The sequence below is a fragment of the Lipotes vexillifer genome, unplaced genomic scaffold (assembly GCF_000442215.2).
Source record: "Lipotes vexillifer unplaced genomic scaffold, Lipotes_vexillifer_v1.1 scaffold371, whole genome shotgun sequence".
NCBI lineage: Eukaryota > Metazoa > Chordata > Mammalia > Artiodactyla > Lipotidae > Lipotes > Lipotes vexillifer.
Genome location: NW_006786304.1, coordinates 4130856 through 4146033, shown reverse-complemented (window position 1 = coordinate 4146033; position 15178 = coordinate 4130856). Strand labels below are relative to the sequence as shown.

Below are 15178 nucleotides of genomic sequence, written 5' to 3'. Positions count from 1 at the left end.
TGGTGTGTGTGTTGTGGCGGAGCCGGGGGGTGGGGGTGGGAGGCCTTCTCAGCTGCCACAGCCTTCGGAGCAGGTGGTCAGCACGTGCGGAAGGGGCAGGGTGGGGGGGAGGGAAAGGGGAGAAGGAGGGTCCCCGCAACAGATGGCCCAGGCAGGACTGGGGCTTTCAGACAACAGGGTAGGAGGGGGGCTGGCCATCTGCACCTGGAGGCAGCCTGCGAGCTCCTCTCCCTCCCACCTCAGCGCAGAGAAAAGAGCTGGGGGAAGGGGAGGGCCACTTTTATTAGGACCGAAGGTTCAAACACGGGCCACATTTGGGGGAGACCCGACGCAGAGGTCAGGGGCTCCCAGTCTAGGTGAGTCTGATCTCCACAATGGCAGTGTGGAAGGGCCTAAGGCTCTCTCACATGTTGGCAGACATAAATTAATAGCTGGGTGGAGTTCCTGGATGCTCCCTTTGGAGTGGGGAGAGCAGGATACGGGGCTATGAAGCTGGAGTTCCCTAGTCCCAAGCCCAAGGTGGGTCCCCAGACCTGCAGCAGAGAGGAAAGGAGGCCTCAGAGCAGGGGATGGCCTGCTATGGGGCTGGAATCCCGAGATGGAGTCTCTGAGGGGTCGGAGCAGACATCCCTCTGGTTAGGAGGCTTCGGGCAGTGGCTATGCCTGGCGACTGGCCCAGTAGCGGTGGTAGGTGTCCTGGAAGAGGTCCCGGCAGGCGATGTGGGCATGGAGGCGGGCACAGGCCAGGAAAGCCCCTGCCAGCTTTCTGTGCAGGGCATAGGTCTCTTCAGGCGGTGGGCGAAGCCGGTGCTGCAGCAGCACAGGGATGAGGTCCTGCACACGGCGGGCAGTATCACCCGCTCCAAAGTCGTAGGGGCCCTGGGTGGCGAAAGGCTCCCCCAGGATCATCACGGCCTCCACGTGGGCATCCGAGAATGCCTAGGGGTCGGGGAAACCAGAGGCAACCAGTGTGGACATACAGCCCTCCATTCCCCCAGAGTCTCAAGTAGAAACACAAGCCCCCAACTCCCCAAAGAGTAATAGGCAGCCTCCACCCCTTCCAGAGCCCCTAAGAGACAAGCAGCCCCCTACTCCTCCCAAAAGAAAGGGCCCTTCCTGTCCTCTCAGGGCCTCCAGTAGACAAATAACCCTCACTCTCTCTAGAACAGAGAAGCAGCCTCTGTTCCCCGACCCCCCGGTATCTACCAGCAGTCCCCCATTCCTCCCTCTACAACAGATAAGTGGTGCCCATTTTCCCAGGATTCCTGAGTAGCCAAGCAGCCCCCATTCCCTCATGCTCCCCAGAACCCCCGGTACAGATAAGCAGCCCCCTTAAGAGTTCCTCACTCATCCACAGTTTCCCCAGTAGAGAGAAGCAGCTCCCCACTCCCCCCAAGAGACACCAGCCCCTACTCTCCCAACCTTCGTCTCAAAGCCTGTGAGAAATTTGAGGTCTCGTGATTTCTGCAGGACCCGGTCTCTATCTCCGTTGGCTGCAGCCATCACCACCTGGGGAGATGGATGTGGGCACAGGGTCAGAGGGATTCAAGGAGGGCCTGGAGGTGGGAGCTAGAAGCTGGCTCCTGCCAGTACCCACTTCTGTTCTCATCTACCTAAGCCCTCTCACCTAGAAGCCTCTCCTTCCCCACCTTACCCCTGTCTGTCTCTCTCTCAAGACTGTTCCAGAGCCTGGGGGCTGCAGTGGTCAGGTGTTCTGCCCACCTGGCTGGGAAGGCAGAGCCGCCTGGAAACTACCACAGTGAAACAGCAGAGAGGAAAGCAGATGTCAAGTGGTACCCGTGGGTCCAAACACTTAATTGGGCAAGTATGTGATCATGACCCAGAACTGCCTCTGAGGTTGCCATCTCTGTGATCACCTGGTTGATGTCTGTTGATGCCGGGTTCCTGCCCTGGACTTGGAGCCCCAGGAAGGCAGGGATCCCAGCTGGGTTTAGTCCCAAGTGGCGCTCACTCAGGAGGCCTTTGGTGAAAACCCCTTGTTTAGCAAATCAGTGTTTGGAGCTAAGCAGCTCTCCAGCCACGCAGGATGGGCAGGAGTTGAGGGCACACGGACAGACAGAAGTGGGAGCCAGCCTGCTTGGGCTCCATCTCAGCTCTGCCACTTGCTGGCTGACTCTGGGGCAAGTCGCTTTGCTTTTTGGGCCTCTGCTTTCTCATCTGTGAAGTGGGGATGATGAAAGCATCTTCCTTGCCGGGTTCTTGGAGGATGAAGGAGGTATTATCTGTGGAGTGCTTCGCACGGTGCCCGCGTGTAGGAAAGGCCATAAATATTATGAGCTACTATTCCTATTAAGAGGTAAATAGGAGGGTCCCTACTCCACAGACGAGGAAACAGGCTCAGAGTGGGGAATAGCAAGGAGAGGAGGGGAACTGGGACGAACCCTTCACCACTGAATTGCCCCTTCTTGGGAAGAAGGGGAATACAGGATTAAATCTGGCGGTTCTGTTCTGTCCCAGCTCCCCCTGCCCCAGCCTGTCTGGCCATCTGTCACGCCTGTGGTCCTTGGGGGGTCAGTGTGACAGGCCTTTCTTAAACTGGAAAAGGCTGGGGAGGTGGCAGGAGGGCCGTGCTGAACAGGCCTGTGGTGGGGAGGGGCAGGGGATGTCCCAACTACCCAGAGAGGCCTCGGCTTTGTGCCTCGAGTAGCCTGCAGAGAGGGCCCCTAGGAGCCTCTGTGTGTGTGTGGGGGGGGTTACCAATTCCTTCTCATCCCCATCTAAAGGGTGGCCCCACCATCCCCCAGTCCTCAGGCCAGAACACCCTCCAACCCCCACCCACCCAGGCTCCAGGCCTGTCTTAAAAGACCACTCGTTATTCAGGAATTTCCAAATTCTATGTCCCTCCCCTGCTCCAATCCCTTCCACAGCTCCCCAGGGCACCCGAATAAAGTACAAGCTGCAAAGCATGGCTTCAGAGACCCAGAGTGACTGGGCTCCAGCCTCACTGCTGGCTCCTGCTCTGTCCCCACCTGCCTGCCCAGTCCAAATGTGAACTTCCCTTTGGTCCTCTAGGATCTTACTACTCAGAGTGTGGTCCCTGTACAAGTAGCTTTGGCATCACCTGGGAGCATGTTAGAAAGGCAGCATCTTAAGCCTAACTCCAGACCACAATCTGCATTTTAACATGATCATGGTGGTGGTGGGGTTCTCATGCACATTAAAGTTTGAGAAGTGCTGCTCTAGTCGGAATATCCTTTTCTACCCCTTGGCCTTTGCCCAGGTTATCTGTCTGGAATACCCTCCTAGCTTCTTCCTGATTGGTCTCCTCATCCCTCAGGTCTCAACTCTGATGTCTTCTCCCCCAGGAAGCCCTCCCTGACCCCCTAGGTCAGGCCAGGCTCCTCATCCGGTCTCCCTCAGTCCCCCGTGATTCTCCCATCCCAGCCCTGACCACTCTGGTCCTTTCTGTCTGTCCCCCTACTGGACTGGGGGTTTTGTGAAGGCAGAGACCTGGACTGCATTGGTCACTGTTGTCCCCAGTATCGTCTAGAATAGGACTAGGCACAGAGGGGGGTCAGAGAACGTTTGAATTGATGACCCAGTGATTAGAAGGCCTGGGTTGAGGGACTTCTCTGGTGGTGCAGTGGTTAAGAATCCGCCTGCCAATGCAGGGGACACGGGTTCAAGCCCTGGTCTGGGAAGATCCTACATGCCCGGAGCAACTAAACCCGTGGGCCACAACTGCTGAGCCTGTGCACCACAACTACTGAAGCCCGCGCACCGCAACAAAGAGTAGCCCCTGCTCGCCACAACTAGAGAAAGCCCTCATGCAGCAATGAACTCAACACAACCAAAAAAAAAAAAGACCCAGGTCAAATGTCCAATCTCAACAAATTAATGAGATGGTGTTTTCTGTGGGCTCTGAGACAAATCAACCTCTGTGGGTGGGAAGGACGGGCAACATAAAGTAAGGAAACACTTCTCAAAGAGAGAACTGCTCACTAGGGAGCAGCTGGAGGGGCAGTATGTGAGCACAAGGCTGGACACCAAGGCCCTGGACGGCATCGGGTGTGGCGAGGTGACAGCCTGGCCATCGTGGGCCTTTCTCTTAGGAGGCAGCTAGTGAGGGGTTGGGAACATGGGCTGTGTAATCAGACTCCCTGAGTTTGAATCCCAGGTCTGCTGTGACCTTGGGCAAGTGACTTAACGTCTCAGAGCCCCAGTTACTTCCTCTGTAAAATGGGGTTAAAAATGGTCCTCACCTCATAAGGTTGCTTTCTGGTTCAGATCAGTTACCACATGTACAGCACTTAAAACGGTGCCTGACATAATATTAAGTGCTTGGTATTTGTTAGCTGCTATTAATATCACTATTATTTATTTCTTCATTCCAGATATTGTGTTTCTCCTTCTCTACAAGCCATACTATCTGGCTTGAGGCTCGATCCTTCAGAGACACCAGGATTGGGGGAACTCACCTCGATATAATGGTCTGTGAATTCAGTCCCAAATTCCCGGCTTGCACCAAAGTCCAGCAAGATCACCTGGAAATGAAGGATGGTGAAAGGGACACTGGGAGTCCACCAGTGCTCCCCATTGTCTATGGGGGTGCCAGGGTCTGTCCCTCTCTCCCCACATGCTGCCCCTCCGGCCCAAGTCCCCGCCCAGCTGCCTCCCCTGGGCTCCTGGCTTCCAGTCTCCACACATCAATCCACCCTCACATGAAGCTGAAGGGACCTGGTTTTTATTTTGGGGGTCCTAGTTGTTTTTATAATAACATGTTTTAGGCTCAGAAAAAAAAATCTGGAGAATAATAAAATACATGGGAAAGTAAAACCAACACCCACAAATCCTACCACCCAGTTTAAAATATAAAATACTACCAATCTAAGTGGGGCCTGATCCTACCTCCCCCCATCCCCACCCTCTCTTCCAGGGTCACCACTTTCCTGAAATTATTTTTATTATTAAATTGTTTCCTGAAATTCCCATGCATGTGTTGCTATGTTTTCTATACATATGTGGATCCATGAACAAAACATACTAATGTTTTGCATATTTTAAAACGTCATGTAAATGGTATTTATAATAGTTATTCTGCACGTTCTTTGTGTTCGACATGGTTTTGCACTTCATCCTCATTGCTCTAGCTCATTCATTCATTTTTTCACCACCATGTAAGATTTTGTTGCATGAATATATCATATTTATCTGCTTGATGGGCACTGTGGTTATTTCTAGGTTTTGCTATTAGAAGCAGTGCTCGCAGATGTAGAGAACAAACGTACGGATACCAAGGCGGGAAAGGGGCAGGGTGGGGCGGTGGTGGTGGGATGAACTGGAAGATCGGGATTGACATCTATACACTAATATGTATACAACAGATAACTAATAAGAACCTGCTGTATAAAAAAATAAATAACATAAAATTCAAAAATTCAAAAAAAAGGGACTTCCCTGGTGGCGCAGTGGTTTTAAGAATCCGCCTGCCAATGCAGGGGACACGGGTTCGATCCCTGGTCTGGGAAGATCCCACATGCCGCGGAGCAACTAAGCCTGTGCACCACAACTACTGAGCCTACACTCTAGAGCCCGCGAGACACAACTACTGAGCCCATGCACCACAACTACTGAAGCCCATGCACCTAGAGCCCATGCTCCGCAACAGGAGAAGCCCGCGCACCACCACGAAGACCCAATGCAGCCAAAAATAAATAAATAAATAAATTTAAAAAATTTAAAATAAATAAAGAATGCAGATAAAATGAACCAAATAAAGTTGAAATGTTTAAAAGACGGCAAAAAAGGGCTTCCCTGGTGGCGCAGTGGTTGGGAGTCCGCCTGCCGATGCAGGGGACACGGGTTCGTGCCCCGGTCCGGGAGGATCCCACATGCCGCGGAACGGCTGGGCCCGTGAGCCATGGCCGCTGGGCCTGCGCGTCCGGAGCCTGTGCTCCGCAACGGGAGAGGCCACAGCAGTGAGAGGAGGCCCGTGTACCGCAAAAAAAAAAAAAAAGCAGTACCCCATGAACCTGTGTGTAAGTTTCTCTACAACAGTGGAGTTCAAACTGTTTATCATAACCCACAGTAAGAAATGAAGATTAGGGGCTTCCCTAGTGGTGGAGTGGTTAAGAATCTGCCTACCAATGCAGGGAACATGGGTTCAAGCCCTGGGCCAGGAAGATCCCACATGCTGTGGAGCAATTAAGCCCGTGTGCCACAACTACTGAGCCTGTGCTCTAGAGCCCACGCACCACAACTGCTGAGCCCACGTGCTGCAACTACTGAAGCCCACGTGCCTGGTGTCCATGCTCTGCAACAAGAGAAGCCACCGCAGTGAGAAGCCCACCCACCGCAACAAAGAGTAGCCCCCGCTCGCCACAACTAGAGAAACCCCACGAGCAGCAATGAAGACCCAATAAAATAAATAAATAAATAAAATAAATAAAATAAAATAAAAAATAAATAAAATAAATAAATAAAATAAATAAAATAAAGTTATAAAAAAGAAAAGAAATGCAGATTATCCTGGGCACCAGTGCACATGCACATATAAACATAAAACAAAAGTGTCCTGAAATAATATGCATCCCTCCCATCTGCAACACATTCTGTCCTTTTAAAACAAAAACTGCTGTTGAGACCCTGTAAATTGACATCAGGCCTCCTATCACCACACCCGAGAAAGGAAAACACCCCCCCTGGGGTGCGAGCCTTGGAAGGATGCAGGTTGTCTGAGCACTTGGGGGGAAGAGGGTGTCAAGGGACTGAGGCTGGACTAAGTGGGGTCATGTCACACTCAGCACAGGGCTCACTTGATCCTGAGGGTGTTGGAAGCTGTAGACAGGACAGCTTGGCCAGATTTGTGTTTTAGAAAGACCCCTCTGGGGACAGAATGGCACAGACCACTTTGGAGAGCCACTTAGCAACCACGCACGCTGAGAGTTTTTCAGTCCAAACTGTCACCCCCCAGGCCTCTGGACAGCCTGTGTCCTTTGCCAAGTATGCTCTTCCCTGCCCCTTAGATGGCTGTCTTTCTCGTCTTTCTGCTTTCACCTTCCTTGACCCCACCCACTCCAGGCAGGGTCGGCCACTTTTCCTGGCTTCCCACCGCCCCCTGTGCCTCCCCCATCACTGGCCCCTCACCCGTGCTTCCTCATCAAGGTATCAACTACAGGTCACACTTTCTGGTGATGGGTCCCTGCATTGGACTGGGAACTCTGGGAAGGCAAGGATCAGGGTTGTCTTGGCAACACTTTCAAGAGGCAGTAGGTGCTTGGTGTGTTCTAAATGAATGATGGGTGTGGTAATGATGACTGTCTTGCAAAAGTGGTGCTCCCTCTTCTCCACTGCCACTAGGAAGCCACTGCCTAGTCAGGGACTCCATTTCCCAGCATCCCCTGCATCTAGACTAGCCCCATGACCAGTTCTTATCAGCGGAATGGTGGAGGGAACTATGGGTCACTTCCGGCCAAAGCAGTTAGAGAGTGGGTTACCCTCTCAACCTCTCTTTCCCCTTGCACTGGAAGGAGAGCCTTTCAAGTCCTAGGGGATGGCACACTCACAAAAGGGAAGGAGCCTGGGTTCCTGACTCACTGCATGGAGGAGGGCCACTCCAGCCTGTTACATGGGTAATCAACTACTACTGTGTTGAGCTACTGCCATGTTGGGAAATATCTGTTACAGCAGCTAATGTACCCTGACACACAACACAAGGAACCAACCTGGTGGCTGGAGGCATCATACAGGAAGTTGGCCCAGTTGGGGTCCGTCTGCATGAATCGGAACTCAAACAGCTCCCGAAGACAAAGCCTCAGGAGCTGGAAGCAGATCTGGGGTGGGAAGGAGTAACAGACATCTCAGAGCCAGGTGCCCCTGTAAAGCCCTGAGGCCTGGAGAGGGACCATGGGTCTGGGTTGCCCTGTCAGCTGTGACTCAGAGCAGCACCCTCCCTACTGTCCCACGAGACCCATGTACCTGGTTCCGGATGTCCTGGCTCAAGCCCTGGCACTGGTCCAGCGGGACGCCTCCAGCCAGCTCCATGCCCAGCACCCGCGTCGTGCACAGCTCCTGAATAACGGCTGGCACCCGAAAGAAGGGGTCGTCTGCCAACAGCTGCCTGGGGCAGATGGGAGGGGTGGGGATGGGACTTCACACTTCAGGCCCTGTGGTCCTGCTTGAGGCCTCCCCCTCCTCTGAGGAGTCTTCCATGAACAGTCTTTGTCTTGCCTTTCCTCCTGCCCTTCTCTTTCCTGTCTGTCTGGAGTGATGGCCAATACCTGGTTGGATTGACATTCATTCATTCACTCATTCACCAAATATCTCCATGGCACCCACTCTGTGTCTGCCCCTAAGCTGGGTGCTGCTGGGGACCCAATTACCACCTCCCTTCCAGAAACACTTCTCTGTTGGTCGCCCCAGGATGAACTCAGTGTATTAATTAAGCTTGATGAGCATTACTTTCTCATCAACTTATCAATCAATCCATCCAAAAACTAGTCACTCATATACAAATCTCCGAGTCCACAGTGATACTCACTGGCCACTCCTTGGAGTCATTATTCTGAACACTGGCTAATAAAGGGAAAGAACCTTTCTCGGTGTCCATCCCTGTGCTGGATGATGCTGGGTGACAGAGCAGTAGATGAGCCCCAGGCGTGACCCCCCCACACACACAGCAGAGACCACACTCTAACAAACAGACCAATAACAGATTGAGATAGGTGTGTCAATGCAAGATTTGGGAGGCAAAGAATATGAGCGAGGCCTCTGGTTGGGGACCTGTGGGATGGCTGGAGTTGGGGGGTGGGCGGACAGGGAGATGGGGAGGAGCCGGGGAAATGAGAAATGATGTGTGTTTTATCCTGAGAGCAGTGGGAAATCCCGTGAGGTGGTGGTCTCCCCAGATCCCACACTGGAGTGCTCTGGCCCAGCCCACCTGACACTCTCCATCTCCACGTCCTGCTTTGGGGGCTTGTATTTTTGTCCTTGTTTATCAAATCTCTGACATTTGATCCGCTCCTCACAGGGCAGGGCTCTGCTGAGCATTCGGTCAGCACAATTCCCTTTTATCCTCACTTCCCCTGTAGAGGACGCTCTCCTAAGGCCACTGGGCAGATTAAGGCCACCCAGCCTGTTAAGGTCTGACCTAGGACTGGATCCTGACTGGATCCCACATCTGAGCCCATGCTCCTAACCATTGCCTTCTACTGCCCTTTCTCTGGCTTCGTATCTACAGAGCCGGGCTCAGTAAACGTGTGGGCCATGCTCCACGCCGTGGAAGGTCTCACTGAGGTGTAATTAATTGCCACTTATCATGATGCCTCTAAGATACAACCACTGTTCCATATAGCTGTAGTTCATTCATTTTTGATGCTGTATGAATTGTGCTGATGAACATACCATAACTTATTTATCCACCCTGTTGGATGAATTTGATAGATTTGGGTTGTTTCCAGTTTGGGGCTATTGCTGCTCTGAGTATTCTGGAAAAGTCTGATGGTGTGTACTGACATTAAGGGTCACTAGAGTATTTAGCCAGGAGGGCAACTGTTGGGCTGGATGTGAACACTGAGGCTTGATGATGCCCAACCTTTCTCCAAAATGCTTGTATCAATTTCTCCCTCTGTCCAGTGTACAAAGGATGCCCTGGACCTGGAGCCCCGTTCTCTCCAGCTCTTGACACAGACAGACTGCTTCATCTCTGTTAGTCTGGTGGGTGTAACGGTATCTCGTGTGGCGGAGTGCCTGTTGACAAGTCTGTCTCCCCCATCAGACCGCAGTGGTTCTACGTCCCATTTGACAGATGAGAAAGTAGAGACATTTAGAGAGAGGAAGTGACCTGCCTAAGCTCATAGAGGACACAGGGTGTGAATGAAGTAATGAGTGAAGGAATGGATGGATGAACAAATGAAGAGAAAGTCTGCCAGCCCTACCCCAGGGCTCCAGCTGCCGGAGGCTGTGAGGGCATCCACCTCCCTCTCAGTCCGGGACGGAAGCTGGAGGGAGGAAGGGGGCCTCCAGGGGCCTGTAGGGGCCTCAGCTCACCTGAAGTTCTGGGCACAAGCCGCTTCACGACGGTAGTCACATTCCAAAGCCAGCTCCTGCTGCAAGGCCTGCAGGCTCTGCTCTGCAAACAGGCCTGAGGGGCGGCAGCCGTGTCAGGCAGGGAAGGCCACAGCCTGCCCCTCGCCCCCTGCCCAACCCCTCAGGCTCCCACTCAGGGATGTCTTCTCTTGCCAGTCATGCCTCTCACTCTGTCCCTCTCTCACCGTCCCTCACCCCGTCCGCTCCATGCCTTTTACCCACACTGTCTGGCCACGCACTCCCCCTCTGTCCTTCATACAACTGCGGGCTCCACGGAAGCCTCTCTGCTCAGGTCTCTTTCTCAGGCACACACAGCGGTCCTTAGGCCCCTGTCAGAGTCACATCTGCCACCTATCCTCTGTCCATTTTTCTTTTTTAAAAATATTTTGGCCGCACCTCGTGGCATGTGGGGTCTTAGTTCCCTGACCAGGGATCGAACCTGGGCTCGCTGCAGTGGCAGCATGGAGTCCTAACCACTGGACCGCCAGGGAAGTCCTTCTCTGTCCTTTTTTTCACACTCTCTCACACTGCTCTCAGTGTCTCTGAAGCTTACCTCTGGGCCTGACTCTCCCTCTCTCCTCTCTCTCTCCCTCGCTCGCTCTCTCGTGTGCGTGCACACACACACACCTCTGCTCCATCTCCCCCAGGCGCTGTCTCACATGCTGTAACACACACGCGAGGTCCCACTTACGCTCCCTTCCTGTTTCTGTGGTTCTTTCTCAGGCCTCCAGTCCCTCTCCACACACCCCCTGTGTGTCTGTTTCTGGATTTCTGTCTGGGCTCCTGTTGGCATCTCTGAGTTTGTCTTTTTCTCACACGCCCATACTACTCTGGGCTTTCCCCGCCTTGGTGTCCCTTTGTTCTGTCTCAAACACACAGGCTGAGGCGTTCACTCACGCTCACACACACAAGGGCACACCCTGCCCCGAGCTGGCCCTCCACCTCCCCCTGCCCCCCCCATCTAGCCCCGCTTTCCCTCTTCAGGGTGACCCTCCCACAGTCAGGGTGGATTGGGCGCCTCACCCTCCGGCACGGCCACGCTCCTCTTGAGCACCGCCAGCAGGTTCTGGATGTCGCTCTGGATGCTTTGGGCAACGCCTGGGTACTGGGAGGGGAGGAGGGGAGGAGGATGGGAGTCACCCCTCTGGGGCGGCCGGGTGCCCAGCCCATCTCCGCCCCACCTCCCCTCTCACCTGGATCTTCACGGCCACCTCTGTCCCATCCCTCAGCACGCCCTGGTGCACCTGCCCGATTGAGGCAGCAGCAAAGGGCACCTCCTCCAAAGAGGCCACTTTGGCCTGCCAGTCCCTGCCGAGCTCCTCTTCCAGAACTCTCTGGGGATAGTGGTCATGACAATCATCATCATGGTTTCCGGCAGCCGGGTTCACGTTCTGTGCTGAGCGCTTTGCACGTTCATAACCCCGCTCACCACACATGGGGCCCTGGGCCAAGCTCTTGGCCGCTACCCCACTTTACAAATGAGGAAACTGAGGCTCAGAGAGAGACCTCTTGACCAAGGTGATGAGCCAGGCGCTGGAAGACTGGGAGGCCCAGCTTGAGCCCATACTCCCGAGGCTGTGCGGGCTGATGTGTGGATTGCTATTATGTAAGGTTAAGATTGATAATAATCCTTCATTATACCCATATATTGTATTATTAACTCAAAAGTTAATGTGATAAAGAAGAACTAAAATTTACAGAGAGCTTCCTGTGGGCTGGGCCCTATATAGAGTGGCTCAGAGAAGGGCAGTAATTGCCCAGGGTCACATGGCAAGGGCAGAAGGCAGGTAGCTGGATTCCGGATTCCACACCTCTGCCCAGGCATTTACTCAGTGCCTGGCGCTGTGCCAATCTATTTACAGACACTCCCTCCTTTAATTAAAAGACCGGTAATAAGGACAGGTAACACCTGCATGTCACTCACGGGGTGTCAGGGACCCTTCAAAGTGCTTTACACATACACTGATTTCCACAGCCCCATGATGTGGCCGTTTCTATCACTACCACCAATCACAGATGGGGTAACTGAAGCACAGAGAGGGCAGGCCACACGTCTAACCGCACAGGTAGTAAGTGGCAGAGCCAGGGTTTGAAATACCGAAATCTGGTCCCTGACCACAGCACTTCACCGCTTTTTTTTTTTTTTTTGCGGTACGCGGGCCTCTCATTGTTGCGGCCTCTCCCGTTGCGGAGCACAGGCTCTGGACACGCAGGCTCAGGGGCCATGGCTCACGGGCCCAGCCGCTCCGCGGCATGTGGGATCTTCCCGGACCGGGGCATGGACATGTGTCCCCTGCATGGGCAGTCGGACTCTCAACCACTGCGCCACCAGGGAAGCCCATTCACCACCTCTTTAACAGCCCTGACAGAGCCCTGAGCCTGCCAGGAGCTCGACTAAGTGCTCTACATCATGCTCTCATTTACTCATCACAACAATCCTATGAGATGTGTGCTTTAGTGGTCCCCATTTAACACATGGGGACACAGGCTCAGAGTGAGACAGGGAGCACAGCCATGAAGACAGGAGGGCCAGGCAGGTGGGGCACGCCTCCCTCGGCAGCCTTTCCCCCTCTGGGCACTCACCAGCATCTGCCAGCGGGGCATGAAGTCGGCGCTCTGGCGAACCCGCTCAAAGATGCGCTGCAGCTGGGGGCTGATGAAGCTGTTGTCTTGGGAGACATCGGGAAGAGGGAAGTAGTGAGGAGAGAGGCCAGGAGGGGCCCCTGTGGGAGTCTCTGAAGTTGGGGCTTGGTGGTAGGTGGGGTAGGGTGGAACTGAGGTCAGGGGTCAGGAGTCAAGGGTTATGCTGTACCCTGGATGCTGAGCATCTGGCCAACCTTGAGGGCAGCCCCCCGAACCGTACACAAGGTCTGCACAATCCGCTCGGCATTGGCCTCCGAAAGGAAAAGGCTGGAGCCTGGCCGGGAGCCTCCCTCTGGGGTGGAGAGAATAATCATTAGTATGGCAACCACAAAAATAATCAGTATGACACCACTGTATACCTACCAGAATGGCTAAGACAAAAAAGACAATACCAAGTGTTGACAAAGATGTGGAGCACCTGAACGCCGACACTGCCGATGAGAGTGCTATGGCCCAAGCCCTTTGGAAAGCAGCTGGGAAGTTTCCAGTAAAGCACACACCTATATCTGATGCAATCTGCCTCCTAGGTATATTCCCAAGAGAAAGGCATAAATGTGTCCACCAACAGATACTCCAAGAAGGCTCATAATAACATTATTCATAACAGTCCCAAACTGGAAACAACCCAAATGACTATCAGTAGAACAAACAAAGGAATTGTGGAATAGTGACAGGGTGACTATTACAGTATTGAATAAACAACCTACAACCGCTCACAGCAACATGGATGCATCTCTCAAATAGAATGCTGAGCAAAAAAACCAGACACAAACGAGAATACACTGTCTGATTACATGCGTATAAAGGAGCAAAAACAGACAAAACTAATCTCAGGGGGTCAGAAGCCAAGACAGTGGTGACCCTTAATGAGGGGGGAGGTACCAGAATGCAGCACGAGACGAGCTTCTGGAGAACGAGGGCAGCAATTCTCCAAGTGTGTTCTGGGGGCCCCTGAGACCCTTTAGGAGGGTCTGTGAGATCAGAACTATTTTCATAATAATATTAATATGTTATTTGCCCTTTTTTACTCTCATTCACCCACAAGTGTTCAGTAGAGTTTTCCAGAAGCTGTGACCTGTGATGCTGTCATTTCTCTGATGGCTGATGAGAGAGAGAGAGAGAGAGAGAGAGAGAGAGAGAGAGAGAGAGAGAGTGTGTGTGTGTGTGTATTCTTGTGTTTAAAATATTTTTCAGTTTTAATCTCTAATACAGCAAATATCCATAAATACAACCCCACATAAACAAGTTCTTGGGGTTCTCATTCTGTTTTTTAATAGCTGTATTGAGATATAATTCATATATGATATAATTCACCCATTTTAAGGTGCACAGTTCAATGGCTTCTAGTATATTCAGTTGTGCAACTATTACCACAATCAATTTCAGAACATTTTCATCACTGCTAACCTGTTAGCAGTTACCCCCTCCCATTTCCTGCATCCGCCTCCCCTTGAGTCCCTGGAAACCATTAATCTACTTTCTGTCTCTGTAGACTTCCCTCTTCTGTACATTTCAGATAAATGGAACCATACGATATGTGGCCTTAAAAAAAAAAATGTGGCCTTTTGTCTCTGCCTTCTTTCACTTAGGATAGTGTTTCAAGATTCAACCACACGATAGCATGGATCAGTCCTACGTTCCTTTTTTTTTTTTAAATAAATTTATTTATTTTTATTTATTTATTTTTGGCTGTGTTGGGTCTTCGTTTCTGTGCGAGGACTTTCGCTAGTTGTGGCGAGTGGGGGCCACTCTTCATCATGGTGCGTGGGCCTCTCACTGTCACGGCCTCTCTTGTTGCAGAGCACAGGCTCCAGACGCGCAGGCTCAGTAGTTGTGGCTCATGGGCCCAGCTGCCCTGTGGCATGTGGGATCTTCCCAGACCAGGTCTCGAACCCGTGTCCCCTGCATTAGCAGGCAGATTCTCAACCACTGTGCCACCAGGGAAGCCCCTTCATTCCTTTATATGGCCGAATAAAATCCCATTGTATGGATATAATACATCTTGTTTATCCATTCCTCAGTTTTAAGGGTGTAGAGGGATCCTGAGGCCAAAAAGTTTGAGAACTGCTGGTCTAGGGTTTTTTGATCTGGGTGCACAGATGCATCCACTCTGTGAAAATGAACCACACTATACACTTATGATATGTGCACAGTTCTATATACAAATTATATTATTATTCAATAAAGTGTTTATTAAGCTTTTACTTATTTCATAAAACACTTACTGAGTTCTTTACTGAGGGCTCAGCCTGTGCCAGGCAGAATTCTAAGTGTCTCTGTGGATTCACTGGCTGAACCTCCACAACACCCCAGGAAGTAAGAACTACCAATGCCTTAATTTTCAAAATGAGGAAGCAAGAGATTCAGAGAGGTACCGTGCCTGGCCCTGGGGCACACAGCACAGAAGTGGCAGAGCAGGGTGTAGATTCAGTCTGGCCTTACCCTAAAGCCTGTTCCTCCACCTACCCGCAACTTTTTTTTTTTTTTT

General features: G+C 52.2%; 1 protein-coding gene across 1 annotated transcript in view; it reads right to left on the bottom strand.

The window, feature by feature from the left end:
• Positions 1–510: 510 nt before the first annotated feature.
• COQ8B (coenzyme Q8B) overlaps positions 511–15178 on the bottom strand; it is a 19310-nt gene continuing 4642 nt past the window's right edge. The window contains exons 5-13 of the mRNA XM_007458636.1: positions 12631–12716; positions 11241–11381; positions 11071–11152; positions 10009–10102; positions 7939–8080; positions 7686–7793; positions 4440–4505; positions 1423–1509; positions 511–939 (exon numbers count right to left, since the gene is read on the bottom strand). Of these exons, the coding sequence (XP_007458698.1) occupies positions 658–939; positions 1423–1509; positions 4440–4505; positions 7686–7793; positions 7939–8080; positions 10009–10102; positions 11071–11152; positions 11241–11381; positions 12631–12716 (1088 nt within the window). The 3' untranslated portion in view covers positions 511–657. The remainder of the gene's footprint in view (positions 940–1422; positions 1510–4439; positions 4506–7685; positions 7794–7938; positions 8081–10008; positions 10103–11070; positions 11153–11240; positions 11382–12630; positions 12717–15178) is intronic.